Genomic DNA, 22,199 nt, shown 5'->3' on the forward strand with positions numbered 1-22,199 from the left:
CAAAAGGGAGCGAGTATGGAGCGAGTATGGAAAGCCATACATGTCACAAATGTCCAAACTAACTCCTTCGAGTCCACACAGACACTTGCTGCACTGATAGCTGAACGTTAGCTCATGTTGCTAACAAGTTACACACGTTTATTAAACACAAAATCTTTCCAGAAATCTTATTTATTTAAAGGACAATTAAAAAAAAAAAGCCTAAAAGGACACTACCCGAAAACAGAGTGCAGTAGGGATGGGAATCACCAGTCACTTCCAGATACGATGTTATTACTTACCAAGGTGCCGATTTGATTGTGATTTTGTAAATATTACGATTTTATAAATATCCAAATTTTCCTCCATTTTGTTAAAATTTTCAATCTTGAAAAATAGTTTAATAATTAATTCAATGTAGGCCCTCTCTTATAACAGTAGTTTTACGGCTCAGTAAGGCGTTTCGTGAATCGCCACACAAAAGTATCATAATTCATAACTGAATCGATTTTTCCCTCATCTCTGAAGCGCAGTCTTTCCCACAGGTCCCAAATATACCTGCATTACCTTCCAGAACCAAAGTATTCTACTACATACAACAAACAACAAATACATATGAGGCTATACAACTATACGAACATGACTGAGAAAAAAAAGGTTCACAGAGGCAAAGAAATATCACAGATACATAAGATACACAATAATAATAATAATAATAATAATAATAATATGCACATTTTTAGTTCTACTTTTATGCGACACCATTCACATATTTTTTTAGCAGTACATTTACACATTTTTAAATCGGTCAGTAACCAATGCTGTTTTCATCACAGAGCCGAGACGGGTTTTAAGGTTTAAACTTCACAGGTTTTGTAAAGAAGAGTCTGTGCACTGTGCGAAACTGTGTTTCTCTATAGAGCATGTTTGACCATAAGTATGCCCCACTAATTCTTTTAATGGCAGCTGGCATCCATTGCCTTTACTGCCCCTCAGTACACCGCTCTCTTGGGGGCAGAATGAACAGGTATAGGAGCGGTAGCGCGAGAGGCAAATGTCTGCTACTAGTTAATTGATCACAGATGGCATTCTTCGCCCTGATAGATTTTTATGGCTGGGCAAATATATGAGTGGTCGTCCATATACTTTGGCGGCCCGCCCCAAGTAGCGTGGCGAAAACACTGGAGTGACCCAGATAATCAGTTTTGATTTCTGGTGGCTGTCATAGTGCCTGCTGCTGAGCGTGACCTTCATTATTATTATTTAGACATAATGATGACATAATGATCACTTTGAAATCTAAATCAAAATAGAGTTTAAAGGACGCCTACTATGAAAATGATCTAAGAAGAAGAAGGTTGTCATTGCTCGAGGGCTTGATATATTATGTCTAATGCTAGCCAGCAACTTTTCATGTCAAAAGCTGTTTTGTCTGTTCTCCTGATTTGTTAACACCTTGGGCAATCTAAAATACGATTTATTATGCCCCTTGTCATGTCTGATGGATTGTCCATACACAATAAGAACACCAAAAACAGCATTGTATCCATTATTATCAGAAAAATGATTTTCGCTGACAATTGACCATTGGCTAAAATATTTCTGTGATTTATATTGAAATGACAATTTTCCTACGTTTACTGTAAATATCATAATTTTCACCCATCCAATCATTTTTTCTATACATCTTATCCTCTGTTGCAGAGGGCTTGAAGCCTATCCCAGGGAACTGAAATGACAACTTTTCCTTGCTAAGGCAAAAGTGCTAGCCATTAAGGCACCGTGCTATAATTTCCAATACTATATTTTTTCATTTGCAAACTAAAAAAAATTATTTCAACTTTATTTTTACATCCTGTTAACTAGAGTGCAATGATTTCTTGTCATAACTTAACATTACCAAAGCCTTATTTATACCATAATAGATTGTTTTATTACAACATAAACACATTGTTTTGTTATGAAAACAATGAAAACAAGTGCATGATGCTTTTCCCATGCTGCTTATGAAGAATTAAATGAATTTGGATGTTGAGGCACACACACTGACTAAATATATTAATCTACATGTGATGCTCATTCATATTACATTAGGCCTATGGGCTGGAAGTCTTATTGATTCATTAGTCAGAGGTGTCGGTAACTGGCAGCATGAGTTTGTGATCTCAGAATCTGAGACTGAAATATACACAAACTTGTGTCTGTTGCCTCCTGCCTGCTTGTGTGTATGCCCTAGCTGTGGCATAACTGTGTGAAATTATATATTCAGAGGTGTGTTTACGTAGGCTGGCTTGTAAAACTTGTAAAACTGAATATCTCGCCTTGTGTTTAACACAGAATCACATCGTGTCTGTCATGGAGCAGGTACTGTGTTAGGAATGAAACTACATCAACCAGTACAGTAATGGGAAACCCTGTGGCTGCTGTCATAAATTTAGATGCATTAGACCATAAATAAGAATGTCATGGCATTAATATCAGGTGTACGATTGTTTTAATAGCAAAACCTTAATAGCAGAAAACATGCATTTGGAACACAATGTTAAATGTTATTTAGGTTTTTCGATATCAACACAGAATTTAAAAAAAATACATATACCTAATCAGATTATTAATACAGTGGAGCTGAAATATTTAATGTGATGTATTTTAATTTGCCAAGTCCAAGCCTGAAATTGTTGACTACATGAATAACAACAGCTGGTAGCTTCTCTGTGCCAGCACAATATTGTGTTTGATAGCGCTCATTGTCCAGTACATGCAAAAATGGGAAAGTTTAAAGCTCTTGTTGCAAATATGAGAAATAAGATGATAGATTTATACAAGCCATGAAGGTGTCTTGGATTTCTAAACAAATGCAGATTCCAAGATCAGTTCAAACTAATGTATGTAATTAGACTGTTACCCCTTTATGTATTAGATTGTTGGAAAATTTCAAATATTAAACACCAGGGCTACACCAGGGACTTTCTCTTGCTGGTGCAATGGATTTGTTTGACTTTTCATCACCTACTGTATTTACAGCTGTGGTCTGTGGTTTACACACATCATGAACATCAGTGTCATAACAATAAAAGTTTTGTAATTAATTTTTGAGAATTGAATAATTGTCCGTCATACATTTAACAGAAGAGTAATTTGGTGAACAAGTAAAAGGTAATGAAAGATGTAGACACATTGCCAAGGTCTGGAAGAAGCTGAGAGAAAATTGGTTCTGTTGGTCAGGAACAACCCAGGAACCCCCAAGGTACAGGCCTACCATGAACTGGAAACTGCTGGAACACATCGTCATCCTCTATAGTCGAGAAAGTTTAAAGTGAACAGTGAAATTCTTTACTTTTTGCATATCTCGGCCTCTTGTTAGTAGGCTGGGGTCAAAGCTCTGGAGCAGACAGGGTTAAGGGCTTTGCTCAAAGTCCCAACAGCGGCAACCTGATGGAGCTGGGGCGTGTACCGCAGACCTTTCGATCAGTAATTTAGAGCCTTAACACACTGAGCCATCACTGCCCTGCCATGGTCTGAAAGCCTCCGTCCAAGAAATAAACACTTTCTCTAAAATCAATACCTATAAGCTTGACTGAATTTTTCAACTAACCACACACAAAGAAAATCCTTTTAGAGGGGAATTTTGACTAGAGCTATGTTGGAAGGAAGTAAATGTGAGGCATTCAACCCCAAAAATACTGTACCAACTGTTATGAGTGGTGGCGATAGCATCGTGCTTTGGGGCTGTTTTGCTGCCAGTAAAAATGGAGCATTGTTCAAAATGGACAATAAAAATTGTGTCTTCCAACATGACAGTAAACAAAGTGCACATTAAAGCTGGTTGTAGATAATAGATGAAGCAGTGTAACTATACACTTTTGGAGTCTTAACCCTATTGCAACTTAGCAGATTATGCCTAAAAGTTGGGTATGTGCCAGGAAAGCAATAAAATTAATTCAACACTACTCATTCTAACAAGAAGAGCGGTTAAATATCCAACCTGAATTCTCACAGCAGCTTGTTAACGGCTATCAAAAGCATCTGCTACAGATAAAACTTGCTAAAGGCTGGTTAAAGAACTATTAGTGCTGTAGGTAATTTTTTTGATGGAGTATGTATAATTTTGATCATGTAGTAAAATAAAATGTCGGACAGACAATTATTCAATTATACAAAAATTTATTACAAACCCAATAGTGTTATGACATTGATGATCATGACGAGAGTAAACCACAGACCACAGCTGTACTGTAAGTAGGTGGACAAAGTAAAAAAGTCAAACAAATTCATTACACCAGCAAGAGAAAGTCTTTGGCGCAGCCCTGGAGCTTAATACGGTATAGAAAAATTTCCAACAATCTGAAACAAATGGGATAACAGTCTGATTTTATTAAAAACTCCTGAAAATAAAAGAGAACAAGTTATTATTATTGTCACCTGATGAGTAACCGGGATCCTGATCAATAAACTCTGTGAAAGACTAAAAATGCTATCTCTTTCTGGTCTTTACTTTCATCCACTTGATCTCTAGATGAGAAAGGGGCACTGATTGGCTTGACTTTTACATGCAGTAAGGGATCTAACAAATTATAGACGAGACGGAATTCTTGTAACTAATCATAACGCAGAAGGCAGGATTTATTGGAAAAATTGGCAAGCCTTACCTAACCTTCAAGCTGGTGAAAAATACTACTACATTACTTTCCCTCTGGTGTAATATTTCCAAAAGATTACATGCTTCAACACGAGCAGAATAACTAAAAAGAAGTTTCATTCTGATTCAATGATTTATGTAAACCCACATCTTATAAAATTTGTGTCTGTGTAAAGTTGGATTCTCTAATCAGGATAATTCCAATCAGACTAAAAAAAAACATTCCATGAAAGCAGATCATTTCCTCCAACACTGACACCTACTGGAAGAGTTTGTCTTTATTGCTGATTTTTTTAAACACTGTGAGCAGTAATAATTAATAACAAAGAGGCTTAATTGGGATTATTTTATTTGACATGATCAATGATCAACCTAGACACCATCTATCAAAAAAACCCTCCAAAGTTCGATTACAGTTTTACTCTCAATTCGTTCCAGTATAAATCAAACTGAACTCAGAAAGAAAAACAAAAACTCAGAAAGTGAGCAGAACAAAGCCGCTTACTTAACACGAAAAAAAGCTTCCCGTAGAACAAAAGATGGAAAAGCAATGACTACCACGTGTAAAACTACCATGTGAACATAATAAGGCAGGATATCACACAGTGACTAAAGTACAAGCTGTGCCTTCAACAGTCACTCAAATGTCCATAAAATTAAAAATTTGAATTTTTAGAAATAGGGATAATCAAGACACATCCACCTTAATTTTGTCCAATCATTGGAAAATATTATTACACAAGTGGCTTTGTTGAATAAGGTGCTTTTATGTACCAGGCAGCATTTTACATTTGTACAGATTCTGAGACAGCATTAAGTCTAGTATTCAAATATTTCAGTACTACACACGTAGAAATAAGGATGTGTAAAAATTGGAATTTTACAAATATAATAACCACCACCATTTACTTATATCATTGATGCTAATAACAAAAAAGTATAGAAGTCTTAAAATCTAATCAGGGGTTGAAATTCATAATGCTGGTTTAATTAAGGAAATGAACAGCGTCTCCTGAGTGCAGTATTTCTCTTCCATGTCGGACCATGTACAGTACAGTGTGTCTATCCCGGTGTTGCTTAAAGTTGGTCCTGGAGGAACCCCTGCCCTGCACACTATAGTGGTTCTTTAACTCCCAGGGCACCTGATTTACACTAATTAAGAAGCTTATTTCATTTACTTTATTTTTGAATTGAATTAATTCAATTCCTTTAATTATTTAAATTGAAGTAGGTGTGATGGAGCAGGGGAAGCAATAAAATGTGCAGGACAGCGGACACTTCAAAGAACCACTGATCTATCCAGACCCATATTTATCATGTATTAGCATATTTCCTAACATTTAAAAAGATAAAACATGGTAGTAAGAGGAGAACCGGTTATATTTCTACTGTAGTGAATTTACATTCTAGGAATATCCCCGAGCCATGTCAGACTTCCTCACTTTTAAGTTGGATTAACGCATTTACTGAAATTCTGCTCCAAGACCAGCACTTTATATGGGCACAGATTCATAAGTGCAGGCGATCTGTTCAGATCAATTACACGTCATTAAAAAAAAATTCTCCTCCATCTAGGAATTAGTGCCATTATACTATGTTAGTTGAAGAGATCTCCCAGCTTCACACTCACAGCTTGGATTGCATGGGCTTCATGTACTTGTAGTATGATTCATGGACCTGAAGAGGAAAAAAAAAGGGGGGAAAAAATAAGGACAGATCTGGATTTTAAATGAAGTCTAACATTGAAGGGTACAGTATGTAGAAATATATATTGTGATTTCATGTAAATAGAAATACACAGAGTAGAAACACAAGTGATTTAATCCATTTCAGTGATTTTTTAGGTTAAATTTAAAGTCCATAAAAAAAATTTAGCTTCTATTTTTAACTTTCTTGACGTTATTAAGGAAAAATCAATATAAGTCCATTTTCAAAACTGGCTTTTGAGTTGTGTTGGATATCATATTTAAATACATTTTTTTCTTTATAATAAAAAAAAATCTTGAAACTTCTGAAAATTTCAAACAGGTTAGAAAGAGCTTTTTTTTGTTTTGTTTTTTTACTTTATCTTATTTTTTTGTGTTAAATCATTTAAACGAGTATTTTTTTTGCAGGCAAATCTATTCATTGTGATAGACTGTGTATTGTAGAAATTCTTCCCTCACCAGGACTTTACATAATAAAGTGCATGAGATAAAGTGCATAAATGTATGCATGTACAGTATGTACTGTATGTATGTGCGCTTGCACAGGCTGACTATATACACACACAGTACATGCATATAAATTGCATTGTTTAGGTTTGAATAAGGATAATATATAGTGCTGCACAATTCTTTGCATAAAAATCTAAACATCAATATGGACCTGTGCAAGTAATTTAATTGTGTTAATTTTTTTATACAAAAATTGGTAGAAAATCCCTTTACTGCGCTCATTTGTGCCTTTACCGCTGTTAGCCTAGATAAATACGCTGGAATATACTACATTTCATAGTTACATATCACATTTTAAATCGCAAATTTGGTATTTAGAAATTACAGGGGGAAAAAAGCCCTATAGTAAAAGTATATATTGTTCCATTACCTCTGTACGGTTGAGAGGAGAGCTTTTGGCCCACTCGAACATGCTCTCATAGACGTTCCCGTCGTAGCGGCCGAGCACCGAGCTCAGCATCTCGTCACGGTAGTCAAAGGCATCCACCAGAGCCACAGCGTTCGGACGGATCTCGGCCATCAGGGCCTTTATCCTCTGAGTGACCTGAGCCAGCTGTGGAACAGTTAGCAGGCCAGCCTGAAAACACACACACACACATAGCAAAAAAAAAAAAAATAAAAATAAAAAATTACTATGGACATTAAAATGTTTGCAGATTTTGTTGTTCTCCCCATACCAAATGTAACTGATCAACAAAATGCTAAATGTAATGTCTGGTGTTCAAGATTTTTTTTCTTTACAATGACAATTTTGCTAAGGAACAATGTTAGGACTACGTTACGCTAAATACCCTAAATGAGGCTAAATGGTGTAACTGAACACTAATGTTTAAAGCTGTGAATCACAGCTAGACTGTCAAGCTATTATATTGCTGGTTTTAATTTAAATCGATTCAATGGCCCTCACGTTCACTGCCTTATACATGTCTTAAGGAGCTATATTTAATATAGGTTTAAAAGTATTGAAAAAATATCAAAAAAATAATAGTTTTATAGTATTAAAAATATCTAATAAGCATTGAAATCCTGTGTAACTGTAATTGTTGATTTTTTGAATGCCGTGTCTTGTACGAAGCAACAGTATTTTTTTTTTCTGCTTCACACTGTAGTCCAGTAGGTGGAAGTTTTTCACCAACGTCAACCGAAACTGAAATGAAATGCCAGTATACAGTACCAAGAAATTTTAGCATTAAGTATTTTCTTAACATGCAAAAATATCCTGAATCGAAAAACTGATCCATCAGTTTAATAAACTGAATGATGTCTCAAAACATCAATTAAACTGTACATCTGATTAAATCCCACTGCTCTATTAATATCATAGTGGCAGCCAATAAACAACATTTCAAAGCCTGTAGCCTGTCACTTACTCTCACTCATCGTCTATATCGCTTTTCCTGTTCAAAGTCATGGGAGCCTATCCTAGAGGACTCAGGGTCATAAGACGTGGTACATTCCAGGCAATAAATTCCAATTAGCCCAATCTGCATGTTTTTGGATGGCAGGAGGAAACCGGAGCACCCAGAGGAAACCTATTTAGGAAGGAAATGCAAGCTCCACACACACTGATCTGAGGCTGCAACCAAACCAAACGCCCGACCTTCGAGGTGTAAGGCCACAGTGCTAACCCCCACGTCTCCATGACACCGCAACTCAATATAAAGCAATGAGTCTTCCAAGGAAGAGATGCGTCACCTGCAAGAAGTCTCCCGAGTTGTTGGCGACACCGTGCAGGGTGTAGAGTAGAGCGAGGGCGCTGAGGACGGAGTATACGGCCGTGTGACTGATCTCGCTCAGCTTGGCAGCGAACAGCTTCACCACTACGTAGTGACAGTGAGCCTGGAAATAAACAACCACAGACACGGATACAGCAAGACAAAACACCCACAAACTCATAGGAATGAGCCAAAAACATTGGAGAGCCAAAAACACTGGTCAGTTTTAACTAATTGTGTGCATTGGGTAGATATTACAGGAAAGTAATATATGGCAGGGTGGAGTGTTACAGCTTTAAACAGCAAAGACCGTGAAAAAAAGTGTATCTACACATTAATAAAGCAGGACATTCATTATAGTGATAATGTCTCCTATTGTTTAGCGTTACTGAATTCTGACCACATGTTCGTTCAGCCTACACGTTGCAATGTAGGAAACCGAATCATCCCACCCGATTTATAATAGAGACATACATCAGAGGCTCGGATGAGCTCTAAGGAGCTGTTGTTCCAGGCGTCCTCTTGGCTCTTGTTGCGCTGGAGCTCTGTCTGCAGGCTCTTTGCTGCTGTTTCCACTAGTCTAAGATGAATCAAATACACACAAAGGCTGTATCAAAAATAATACTAATAATAATAATGCTGATGCAAGAATAAAAGCTTTTAAAATGCCATTCTTTTATCTTTGAAGTACATAAAACTAGTCTTGTTTAATATACACAGGTTGTGTATACAGCAATAAAGCCCATCCTGAGTACATCACTTAGTTAAACAGCACTGTGTGTGTTTGTGTGTGTGTATGTGTATGTGTGTGTGTGTGTGTGTGTGTGTCACTCACTTGGTAGCACGGAGTTTGTAGGCCTCCACGAGGCTCTGCAGGTCATTGATGTTGGTGACCGTGGGTCTGGAGCCTGTAGTTTGAGGCTGCAGACGTGGGTGAGAATCGTTCAAATAGGAGACGATGCCACTGAGCTTCTTACCATCACGCACTTGTCGATAGCTCTTCACCAGGTATCTGAACCGTAGAAAAAAAACGAGAACACAGCAGGTATTGATTAGGGCATTGGACTACGGTTTGGAAGGTCCTAGGTTCAAACCCTACAACCACCAAATTGTCACTGTTGGACCCTTAAGCGGGGCCCTTAACCCTCAACAGATTATTTTAATGAGATAAAAATGTAAGTCGCTCTGGATAAGGGCGTCTGGCAAATGCCGAAATGTAAACGTACGCACTATTCACGAGGCTTACTCACACTTTTACTGATGTACGGTTCAGCAAAAACAGTGGCTCAACTCATGAACTTCTATGTACTTTAATTTTATTTAGTGTGAAACTAGCATTGTGAAAGGAAATCTGCGTGTCTCAGGTGTGTCTCAGGTGTGTGTGTGTGTGTACCGAGCCGTCTGGAGCATCATGACCGTGTTCTCGCCCTCGTAGGTGCACATGGGCGTAAAGGTGACATAGATGTCCGGCAGGCCGCTGCTTCTAGAGTAACCGTGTCCCCCACATGCCATCCGACACACTTCGACCCCTGCATTCGTAGACCAGGTGGTGAACGCTTTCAAACCTGCAGCTAGAGCATGGAGCTAAGAGAAAGGAAAAGAGTCAGAGAGCTCACTGTCGGGCTAATTGTTGCTAGGTTTGACTAAAATGAGCTACAAATTGGTGAAAAATTAGCTGGTTAGCTATCAGCGTCAGACATAAAGTAAATAAAAACACAATGATGATTTCTTGAGTTCTTGTGTGCATTCCCTTGCCAGGAATCGAACCCGGAGCCATATATTTATATAAGTTTATTTGACTTATATTAGTCACCTGTTTGACTTCTACAGTACGTATGGAATGTCAACTTACTGATTGATTCATTCAGCCAGTATTCATGCTGATAATTTTTTTATGCTATACATATAATTAAAAAAATATGTGTGCCAAAGAAGCTACTTCTAAAGTTTATGCAACATCGAAGTGACTAATCTTGCTTCCCTAAAAATTTGAAGTTGCTAACTTCATCCGTTTAGCGTTATACTGTCTGGCTTTAACAACAATTATTTAAAATGCAAATTACTCAGCTTTCATTATGAGTATTGATACTAAAATTGGTGTAAGCTTCTGGAAGCATATGGCCTGTAAAAATGCTTGCTTAAATTTTAGAATTCTTAATATTTAAGCAAAATTAAGGATTTTTCCCCAACTTACTAACAACAGTGGGGTTTTGTTTAATATTATGTGGCCATTTAAGCAGTTAAAAGCAATTTAAACTGCTTTTCGTTATCTGCCCAATAATTAGTTAACACATATACCATTAAACTTCCAGGGTATCTCAGCGCTGTGCATGAGAGATGGTTTTTGGTAAAAGCTTAAAAAGCAAAAAATCTGTAGTGTCCATAACCATGTCATGTCAAATTCATGTTGCAATATCTTTACAATTTTGTATTTTAAAACAATACACTTTTTCAGATTTCTATGTTTTTATGTCAAATCTAAACTGACCAAGTTTCATCTGAACGACAGTTAAGATCACTGAAAGATTTCAATTTAAAAAAAGTTACAGACACTACATAAAAGGGCATGAAATTGTATTTAACAAATGTTTTACATTTTATGTGAAATATAAACGTGGACGCATATTTACTATTTTAATTGCTACTTTAAATGCAAAGTGTCTAGAAATAAAATGTATTATTATTATGTTAATTAATGTACATTTTTTTTTTTTTTTTCACAGATAAAATAAATTAAGCACATTATTTGTTCCTCAAGTAATTGCCACCCGTTCACGCGGAGATAATCAATACAGTACAATAAATCGCTCTATGTGTGAAGCTGCTCTTTATGAAGACCTACAATACATCTTGTCTTTGTAAAACTACAAACCATGGTAACAGCACCGACTGAAGACTCGTACCTCGGGCAGCTCGCTGAAGTCTCCCTGGTTGATGTCTCCAGAGATGCGATTGTAGGTGTTCTTCATGTACTGGCCCACGAAGGTGAAGGCATAGGCTGTGGCCAACAGCGGGAAGAGTTTATGCTGCTGCGCTTGGTAGTCCAAGATCTGCGGCTCAGGCTCTCTGTGTGTAGAAGATGTACCAGAGAACACAGTATGAGCTCATGCAAAATCAAGTCAGTGAATATTATAGGTTACAGAGCAACGACCTTAAGTAACCTAATTATTTTTATTCTTAGCGCAATTGAATATCATTCCCTGAAACCAACAGCAATGGCATTATTTGACACCTGCAAAGAGTTCCCAAAAATAAGCCTCAAACCTCAAGATGGACTTTCTTTTTTTTTCTAGTGTCACAATCCCAATAGATTAGTTATGTGAGAAATTAACAAAGTCCACATAGTTTAAACAAACAATAGTATTTATTTCAAGAAAACAATATTAACAATAGTGAAATGGACTACAGCTGATCTGTGATCAGTCAGATTTCTCCCCAATCTCCGCCCCCAGGTGAACCGCAGATTCAGTGCAAAGTTCAATTACAATGCGAAATACAGTTTTAACGATTGTGTGTGGCCTTTATTCCTAAGCAAAATGTTTTTCTGCATGTGCACAAATGCAAAATCTGCATATGATTTTTTCCCTTGTGCACCCTCACCTGCTCACTTGCAAAAAAAAAAGTCTAATGCTGTAAAACTGACTAATAAAAATAATAAAAGCAGTACTAGAACTCATACTATAGTTCAACAATTTACGCATGTACATTCGTGGCCAAAGGTTTTAAGAATTACATAAATATTGGAAATTGGAAAAGTTGCTGCTTAAGTTTTTATAATAGCAATTTGCATATACTCTAGAACGTTATGAAGAGTGATCAGATGAATTGCATAGTCCTTCTTTGCCATAAAAACTTAATTTCAAAAAAACCTTCCCACTGCATTTCACTGCTGTCATTAAAGGACCTGCTGAGATCATTTCAGTAATCGCCTTGTTAACTCAGGTGAGAATGTTGACGAGCACAAGGCTGGAGATCATCATGTCAGGCTGATTGGGTTAAAATGGCAGACTTGACATGTTAAAAGGAGGGTGATGCTTGAAATCATTGTTCTTCCATTGTTAACCATAGTGACCTGCAAAGAAACGCGTGCAGCCATCACTGCGTTGCATATAAATGGCTTCACAGGCAAGAATATTGTGGCTACTAAAATTGCACCTAAATCAACAATTTATAGGATCATCAAGAAATTCAAAGAAATCTCACAGCCGGAGGCACAGAGAGAGCTGATTGGCCGAGCTCTCTCAGGGGGGCGGGATGAGAGGTACTTGTGCTCCCACATTAATCACGGCGCTACAGCCAATCAGGGGCGTCTGTGAGCTCGCGCACACGGAAGGAGCGGCTAGCGCTTTCCTCCGAGTGTGTTACTCCGCCCCTAACGGTGCGTGAGCGAGCAGTTCGAAAAGATGCGGTCGGCTCGCGTCACGTGGTTCGGAGGAAACACGGGATAGCTTTCGTCCTCCCGACTGAGTGGTGGTAGTAGCCTTAATGTGTGTGGGAGCCCCCTAGTGACGGGGAGTAATTGGCCACGACTAGATTGGGGAGAAAATCGGGGAAAAAAGAATTGGACAGGACTAAATTTATAAAAAAAAAAAAAAAAAAGAAATTCAAAGAAAGAGGTTCAATTCTTGTTAAGAAGGCTTCAGGGCTTCCAAGAAAGTAGAGCAAGCGCCAGAATCGTCTCCTAAAGAGGATTCAGCAGCGGGATCGGAGTGCCACCAGTACAGAGCTTGCTCAGGAGTGGCAGCAGGCAGGCGTGAGCGCATCTGTACACACAGTGAGGCGAAGACTTTTGGAAGGTGGCCTGGTGTCAAGAAGGGCAGCAAAGAAACCACTTCTCTCCAAAAAAAACATCAGGGACAGATTGATCTTCTGCAGAAAGTATGGTGAATGGACTTCTGAGGAATGGGGCAAAGTCATATTTTCACATGAAACCTCTTTTCTTCTTCTTGTCCGAAGAAGAAAAGGTGAGCGCTTCCATCAGTCCTGTGTCATGCCAACAGTAAAGCATCCTGAGACCATTCATGTGTGGGGATGCTTCTCATCCAAGAGAGTGGTCTCACTCACAATTTTGCCCAAAAACACAGCATTGAATAAAGAATGGTACCAAAACACCCTCCAACAGCAACTTCTTCCAATAATCCAACAACAGTTTGGTGAAGAACAATGCATTTGCCAGCACGATGGAGCACCGTGCCATAAGGCAAAAGTGATAACTAAGTGGCTCGGGGAGCAAAACGTTGAAATTTTGGGTCCATGGCCTGGAAACTCCCCAGATCTTAATCCCATTGAGAACTTGTGGTCAATCCTCAAGAGGCGGGTGGACAAACAAAAACCCACTAATTCTGACAAACTCCAAGAAGTGATTATGAAAGAATGGGTTGCTATCAGTGAGAATTGCAGAGGTCCTGACAAAGAAGGGCCAACACTGCAAATACTGACTCTTTGCATAAATGTAATTGTCATTCTCAAAACTTTTGGCCACGACTGAACATTCTTTATCTAACATTAGTCTTATTTTGATTACCAGCCCAAAACACATTTTCCAGGCAAAAAAAGTAATATAGATACTGGAAAACCACATAATCTGGCCACACTGCTCACTCAACCGTGCACGGCTTGACAAGATAAACTGATAAACAGATTAACTATCGCTTTTTCAGAACATCAATATCTTCTTCCTCGTAAAAACTTAATGTCCAGGGTTGTCCATCACCTAAAATACAAGTGCACCCTCTTGTGTTGTGCAAGTCAACAGATATATGAGCTACGGAGCATTACTGAGCTACAGTTACAGTACACGAGTTAATAAAATTTGAATAAGTTAAATTCTTACTGGAAATTAAACAAATAATGCTTAACCATTAACATCCGTTATTTAAATATAATCTGGTTAGAAAGCTTCAAATAATTTTTCATAACAGCAGCTTTAAAAAAAGTACTTGGTTCAAAACATATCTAATTTTAAAACATAATTTTTTGTAACTATCCACCTGTCCTTCTAGGAACCTCCGTCTATAGATTCCAGCCTTTCATTTGAAGCACATGTAGATAATGTTACCAGGATAGCATTCTTTCACCTCAGAAATATTGCCAAGATAAGAAACATACTGTCGCTAAATGATGCAGAAAAATTAGTTCATGCTTTTATCACCTCTAGGTTGGACTATTGTAACACCTTACTGTCTGGTTGTTTAACTGGTTGCATAAACAAGCTAGACCAGAATGCAGCAGTGGAAGTCCTCACTAGAACCAGAAGATACGAGCACATCACCCCTCTCTTCACTTCATTGGCTTCCCGTGAAATTTCACATTGATTTTAAAATACTACTCGACATATAAAGCATTACCGTAATTTCCGGACTATAACCCGCACCTGGCTATAACCCGCACCTAGTACATATTTTAAAGGAAAAACCATTTTGTACATACATAAACCGCACCTGACTATAAGCCGCATGTGCCCACATTGAAACATGGGATATTTAGAAAGAAAGACGGTACACAAAAAGAGTTTTCAATGTTTTAATAACATAACTTAGCTTTTCTTTTTTTTCGACTTTTTACATTGCTCCAGTTCTTCCCCCTGCCGTTTCCAGCGCCTTACCATCGACTCATCTATGCGAAATTTATGTGCTGCAGCTCTGTTTCCTTCTTTATCGGCCAGCTCGATTACTTTAAACTTGAAAGCTGCGTCATATGCTTTTCTTTTTGCATTTTCCATAATGAGGGTAGGCTTATGCTAATTTTATTCATGTACAAAGCGCGCGAAGTTACCGTACGTTAAATTTCTTCTTCTATGGTGTTTATTAGCGGTTGTGACTTGCGTCTTCCTCGACAACACATGTCTCACTCTTACCTTTTCTGCGAGCGCCCCTGGCGGCCGTTAGATAAAATGCATACATTAGCCGCATCTCTGCATAAGCCGCAGGGTTGAAATTGTGTAACAAAAGTCGCGGCTTATAGTCCGGAAAGTACGGGTAAATGGTCTCACACCGCAGTATCTGAGCGAACTGCTAGTGTCTTACGATCCGCCACGCCTACTTCAATCAAAGGATGCAGGCTGCTTATCAGTACCGCGTATTATGAAAACTATAGCTGGGGACGGAGCTTTTTCTTACAAAGCCCCAAAATTATGGAAGTCTTTCAAATAGTGTTCGGGACTCAGACACAGTCTCAGTGTTTATGTCCAGGCTAAAAACCTATTTATTTAGCCAAGCATTTTTATAAATAGATTTGCCATAGGTAAAGGTGGAGATCTAGGGGACTCATGGACGTAGAGTATTACGGTGAACTGGTATGTTTAGATGCTGTGTTCCCCACTCTCATTGATCACTCAGGTTTGTTGGTGCTGAGGTGATTGGTTGCTTTACATCTCAGGGGGCCCTCATGTCTGTGTTTCCTTCTGGCTCTCCCCTTTTAGTTATGCTGTTATAGTTAGTCCTGCCGGAGTCTCTGCTTGCACTCTACATTAAATATATATTTACCTTATACATTATGTGACTGCGACCATACCTAACTTATCTCTCCTCTTCTGCTCTCCCCTCTCCTGTTCTCTCCCCCTCTCTCTCTTCCCTCTCCCCCTCACTTTCTTCCCTCTCTCTGTCATGCTACACATGTCGTTCCTGAGCTGCCAGTGATCCAGACTCCCTCTGCCCTCTGGACCTGTCTGACCCATCCTGGTGCCCCGCTTCTGGTTGGAGATCTCGTCACTTGGATGCCCCGTGTGTTTCTTTGGGATGCGTCTGGTGTCTGGGAATAGTTTCACTTTACCATAAAGACGGTTCTGGCCTCGACTGGTGTTGACAGCTGTTTCTCAGAAGACTTGACTTGGCTGCGGTTGCTCCGATAGTTCAAGACTGCAATTGTCTCCAATAACTACCTGGACTCCATATTAACATCAATTAACATCAATTTACATCAACTGTTATAGATGAACTGCCTGCCACCTAACATAAATGCAGATCAATTCCTACTTTCTGTTTCACCCAAATGAGGATGGGTTCCCTGTTGAGTCTGGTTCCTCTTAAGGTTTCTTCCTATTACCATCTCAGGGAGTTTTTCCTTGCCACTGTCGCCCGCGGCTTGCTCACCAGGGACGATCTGCTCATTTTGATTCATGCACACTCACATTCCATACAGACTTAAATCATTCTTTTTATTGTGTAAAGCTGCTTTGCGACAATGACGATTGTTAAAAGTGCTATACAAATAAAATTGAATTGAATTGTAGTCACAGGAAACTAGGTACCACGAAGACCAGTGGTTGTTTACCATCGTATTTTGGACCGTGGAAGGACCTCCGATCAACATTCACACGTGTATTCACACACAATTTGGGAACGCCAATTTGCCTTACCTGCATGTAACCCACCACGCATTGGGGGAAAACATGCAAAGTCCAGGCACACAGAACTGAGGCAGGAATCAGACCTGGCCCCTGTTGGTGCAAGGCGATAGTGCTAACGACTACATCACTGTGCTGTCAAACGTAAACATACTGAAACAAATAGTCTTTTTTTAAAAAAAAAAACAGAGCATGTGCAAATTACTGGGATGTGTTTGATCCCTCACCCAGCTCGTAGTTCAGACTGATGACGGACAGCGCTGTAACGGATGGCGATGGTGCAGGATTTGGACAGAGCGATAGCTGACTCTCCTACAATCATAGCGCGGATGAACACCATGGTGCCATACGTCAGCTTATCACTGGGGGGCTTCACATATGTGCCGTCTGGTTGAACCTAAAAGAACATACAACATTACAAACAAATATGTTCCACGTCTTAGTAACGGTACATTCTAAAGCAGCACGTGCAGCTCACCTTGGCGTACTTCATCAGCATATTCTCACGTGGGATACGAATGTTGTCCAGCTTCAGATAGCCATTATCCACCTCCTCGAAGCCGAATTTGGGGCCGATGTCACCGACCACCACACCTGCACACATGGTGATATTAACAAATTGCAACTCCTGCACAAGTCATACAATTCGGGAATATTCCAAACCATAGTCAGGGCATAAGCATTTGGACCTATTGGCACAACTTTTTTGTATTTTTTCCCATCTGTATACCAATGGATTTGAATTGAATTTGCATTAGGTAGCTGTTCATGGAAATATGCGGTCCAAGAGATGTGGATTCAAATGATGGAAGCCATTAAGCATTAGGTTAAAACAGAAATAAGAGAGATCGCATTAACTTGAGAAGGTCCTCAAAAGGTAGGTACTGTATGTACAGGAGATCTCAGCAGCACCAAAGGACAATAAAGGGCACAGAGAACAACTAACAAGGATGATCATAAAATTTTTCCTTGTTAAAAATGAAACATTTACAACAGCCTAGCCAAATCAATATTCTCAAGACCGTAGGCGTATTATTGTTAACGTCTGCTATAAAGAAACGCCTTCATAAATGTACAATGTTGGACAAAAAGATTGAGACAAAAACGAAAATGGTCTTGAAATTAATTTAATTTCCTGATAGTAGGCTGATAGTGTTAACTATGCAAATGTCCTGATTCGTGAATATGCCAACATGTCTTATTTAAAACGTAGAAACGTCGCCATCATCAGAGGACATGAACGAACAATATATATATTATCATATTAAGTAAATATTATTTTATGAACACAAAGGGCTTCAGACTTTTTATAATAATAATAATGTTTTTTGCTGTTTGTGTCCAGCATTGAATAATTATTTCATCCATTATTTAACCACGGCTGGAAATAATAGCTGGAATGTGACATGATTGTGAATTTATGACTGAAATAAAGCTGTTGGTCGCTGTGCGGAAACCCGCGGCTCGTACTTCCACTTTCCAAAAGGCAGTGTTTTTATCAAAAGGCTGATAAACGCATGTTGTACAGTATATACAACGCGACAGCGCGCTCAGTTACTGTCATCCCTCTTCTCACCTTTGATGTAGGTCTGCTCGGTCTTGTTAATTCATTTTAAACCCCTCAATTCAGTGAATTCCCCCATCAGCGAAACCGGTTTGATAACTTCACACCTATTGTGAATGAAATGTGAGAAGAGGGATTACAGTAACTGGGGGTTTGTGGGTGTCACCTCGGAGTGCGCTGTCGTGTTGTATTCAGCGAATAGACTAAAACAAAATCATGTTTGCTTCAGCATTGGAAACTACATTGTTTTAGGCTAACTTTATTAAAGATTATACTCTTTTGTATTCTTTGTTGTACCTCATCTTTAAATTTGAACAAAAAATAATAATGGGCTGGTAGGCACATTATTTTTCATAGAACTTAAATGACTGAATGAAGTTAAATATACATAATAAATTAATAATTGCGTTTATTTAACATGTGAGCACGTGTAAATAGCTTTTTCATTGTATCTACTACCATATCATATATTTGTATTTGTGTCTAATACGTTTTATTTATATTTTACAACATTACATGCAGTTTGTAATTTACTTGCGATTGTACTTTTAACACGACATTGAAACACGACTGCCCCCTGCAGGTAATGAAGGGCATTTTCACAGCTTGCAGCGGTAAGTCGCGGTATCCCTTTTCTCGAAATGTGCGTTCTTAATGGCCAGATCCGTATGCTCCCAAACTGGGGCGATAATAAAAAAAATACCTTTTTTTTAAGCTACTACACTTCTAAAAAGAACAATACACATGTCATTAGAGCAAACATAGCCCAGCAGTGTGCAAATGAAGCTTAATTACATTTTTAGATTTATTGTTGTTTGTATTCTATACAAACACAAGTAAATGTACAAGGCCATCAAAGTCCACATGTTTAATGCAGTTACCAAATATTTACAAATATTATAAAAATGTTATAGAAATTTTTAAAACATATTGAAATTTAAATGTCTTATTTCTTATAGACCTACATTGAGTGCTTAATCTGAGTTTTAATTCTTGCAAATTTAGTGAAATACTGCAAAACTCATAGCTTGCACAGTGGGCTAATTTTTCAGTTCAGATTACATGGAGATCTAAAAGATACAGACTCTTAAACATTAAACATATTACATCAGTATATATTTGTCAAAGCTCTAGTTCTACATAAAACAGCTGGCAAGACATAGAAATAGAACACAAACATACCTGGAAGTGGCTGGTGGGTTTTCATACAGCGTATAGGGACGATGAAGGCATGGAGGCCGAAACACTTGCCCTGCGTGTAGAGCTGAGCCAACACAATGGCGTGATTGGACGTCTTACCCACTACAGATGAACACAAAAACACACCATACTTATCTCTCTCTTCCAACATAGTACCAGCCACAGACTGAGACAAACCAGACAGCTGAATATAAAAAAAAAACAACAACTGTCCAACAGGGATATTGTGACACTCCAAAATCAGCAACGACCAAAAACAGAGGACAGAGGCTAATACAGAACATGCTTCCTCCATTGCTCTTGAAGATTCATTAATCGTATTTTCGACTACTATATACTGAACATTTATGCTAAAAGATTTAAGACATGCTATTTATTAACTTTATTAACTGCTTTTATGAAATGGTAAAAAACAACAACAACAACAACAAACAGCAGCAAACATTACATATAGTGTGTGTTTTAAACAAAGATCTCTTACGTCCTCCTGGCCACCACTTGATAGAAGTGACTGTCGGGCTGTTCAGGACGAACTCCTGTGTAGAAGGGTCATAGGTCGCGGTGGTCTCGAGTCCACGTATGTGTGTTCCTGAAGAGTGCGCAGGGAACAACGCAGACACAGATACAGACATCAGACATGCACACACCCGGGACAGGATATGAGTTAATATGGACAAATGCAGTGTAGCTGAACATTAAACTTAAAATGCATACATACACACAAATGTGTTATAGAGAAGAAACAGTGGAGGTGAAAATCTCTAGCTTGCGGTCCAAAGTATTAAATTTGACAATGAACAAAAGTTGGAAAAGAGTTCAGCCTACTAAAATGTAGTCAATCTGCCTAGAGAAGTGTCAGAAGCTTATGACATGCATGCACAATGCATGGTTATTTAAAAACATTTGGGGGAATTTAGAATAAAATTTATTTTAATTTCAATTTATTTAAACAATTGGTAGGTCTAGTAGATGGTTGACAGCTGTAATGCAGTGTGATTTTAAAATATATATATTTATATATAACGCTCGGAGACGGAATTGTTTAAGCGATATACAGGGACTAGGAGTATTCAGCATTAGGAGCTGACGTGGATCTGATTGCTTGCAGTCATACAGGCTGCTCGGTTCACACGGACTCCGGGTTGTTTACCGTGCCCGAGCTCTGTCTGTGCATAGGTGCCAACTATCTCCAGGTTCCAGGCGGGCGTGAAGAGGGTGTCCAGCTGATTCGGCGAGGCCTGGTTCAGCAGCGTTGGCAGAAACATCCCGAGGTGCAGGTCCAGAGGCCCGGTGCGTCCATTCTGTACGGATCTGGGGTCGCGAGTGAAAGGGTTATGGGTGCCAAGCAGTAATCACAAATAAAAATGAAAATGTTTTTGGCAAGGGGGGGGTTAGTGATTAGTGAAGGACAGAGTAAACAGGGTGGGTAAGAATGAAGGGTTGTGGAAAAAAAGTGTAGGGTGCAGGGAAAAAAAAGACATGGAGAGAATACAAACTGTATTTAAAAACAAATCTTAAAACTTAGTGCTGATTAGCCATCACATACATAACACATCATTACAGATTATTATTAATAATTATAAATAAAGTATTAATGTGAAGCAGTGTAAAGTTGTTATGCAGATAAATCAATAATAAATTAACTAATTTAAATGGTAAAACATTAAACTTTTTAATTGTAAAACTCAGTGGCAGTACTAATCATAATTGTGTGAAAGTGTGAATTTAGAATCAATAGTGAAAAAAAAACATTTTCAGCATTTATAAAACATAGATCATGACGTCTGTCTCTTGGTGCTTAAATTCTGCATTACATACTTGGTTTAAATTTTAAAAAATGATCTATGATCCAAGTGATTTTTGTGAGCCAGTTTGAGAAAAATAATTTGTGACAAGTTTATCCGTAGCAGCCACTGATGGACTACACAGGGCTCCAGATGGCGACTGAAATGGTCACCAATGCACCTTAACATTTTATTTTACGGATAGTGAACTCACTCTCTGATCTCCTGCACCTGCCTACACCTGCCTGGTGTGAGGGAACATGTTTAATAGTACAACAGGGCTACGCTCACTAACAAGAGCGCTTGCTCACATTTCAAGACAAGACTGTTCATTAACATGGGTCATACACTCGCAAATGTTTCACAGGTGCTCGTTATTGAACGCAGCCCCGCTGTACTAGCACATGTGCTCTTTTGCTCTTGTGCTCGGTCCACAGTGAATGTACTTGGGTGAATTATAAGACATCAAGAGTCCAAAGACGTATATCCAAAGACAGCGGTATAGGAGATGAGTGAGTGAGTGAGTGGGTGAGTGGGTGAGTGGGATTAATTTAACACTTGAGTATTTTCTGATCAGTTTTATGTTCATTTTAATATGAAGATAAATATGGAGCTTATTCTTTGGAGCTTTTGAAACTCGCCCAGTGCTGTGCTAACGAATAAGTGATTCTAACTAGCTAGCTAATGTTATTTAAGGAAAATCGACAACTGCCAAAAGCCAAAAGCCCCTAAAGATTTATGTTTGTCTGGAGTCCTGT

At 38.5% G+C, this 22,199-nt stretch overlaps 1 protein-coding gene across 3 annotated transcripts in view; it reads right to left on the minus strand.

Annotated features, from left to right (window-relative positions):
• Positions 1-4,583: 4,583 nt before the first annotated feature.
• The window catches only part of acox1 (acyl-CoA oxidase 1, palmitoyl), a 28,181-nt gene continuing 10,565 nt past the window's right edge, over positions 4,584-22,199 (minus strand). For 2 of the 3 annotated variants that reach the window (XM_053498321.1, XM_053498320.1), the window contains exons 4-14: positions 20,139-20,246; positions 19,640-19,759; positions 17,372-17,487; positions 17,121-17,290; positions 11,453-11,615; positions 9,943-10,133; positions 9,385-9,561; positions 9,024-9,129; positions 8,530-8,673; positions 7,205-7,411; positions 4,584-6,295 (exon numbers count right to left, since the gene is read on the minus strand). In XM_053498321.1, the coding sequence (XP_053354296.1) occupies positions 6,245-6,295; positions 7,205-7,411; positions 8,530-8,673; positions 9,024-9,129; positions 9,385-9,561; positions 9,943-10,133; positions 11,453-11,615; positions 17,121-17,290; positions 17,372-17,487; positions 19,640-19,759; positions 20,139-20,246 (1,553 nt within the window). In that variant the 3' untranslated portion in view covers positions 4,584-6,244. Of the gene's footprint in view, positions 6,296-7,204; positions 7,412-8,529; positions 8,674-9,023; positions 9,130-9,384; positions 9,562-9,942; positions 10,134-11,452; positions 11,616-17,120; positions 17,291-17,371; positions 17,488-19,639; positions 19,760-20,138; positions 20,247-20,807; positions 20,969-22,199 lie in introns of all 3 variants that reach the window. The other variant, XM_053498319.1, reaches the window with a different exon arrangement.

Source organism: Clarias gariepinus, chromosome 6, assembly GCF_024256425.1.
Source record: "Clarias gariepinus isolate MV-2021 ecotype Netherlands chromosome 6, CGAR_prim_01v2, whole genome shotgun sequence".
In the NCBI taxonomy this organism is placed as follows: domain Eukaryota; kingdom Metazoa; phylum Chordata; class Actinopteri; order Siluriformes; family Clariidae; genus Clarias; species Clarias gariepinus.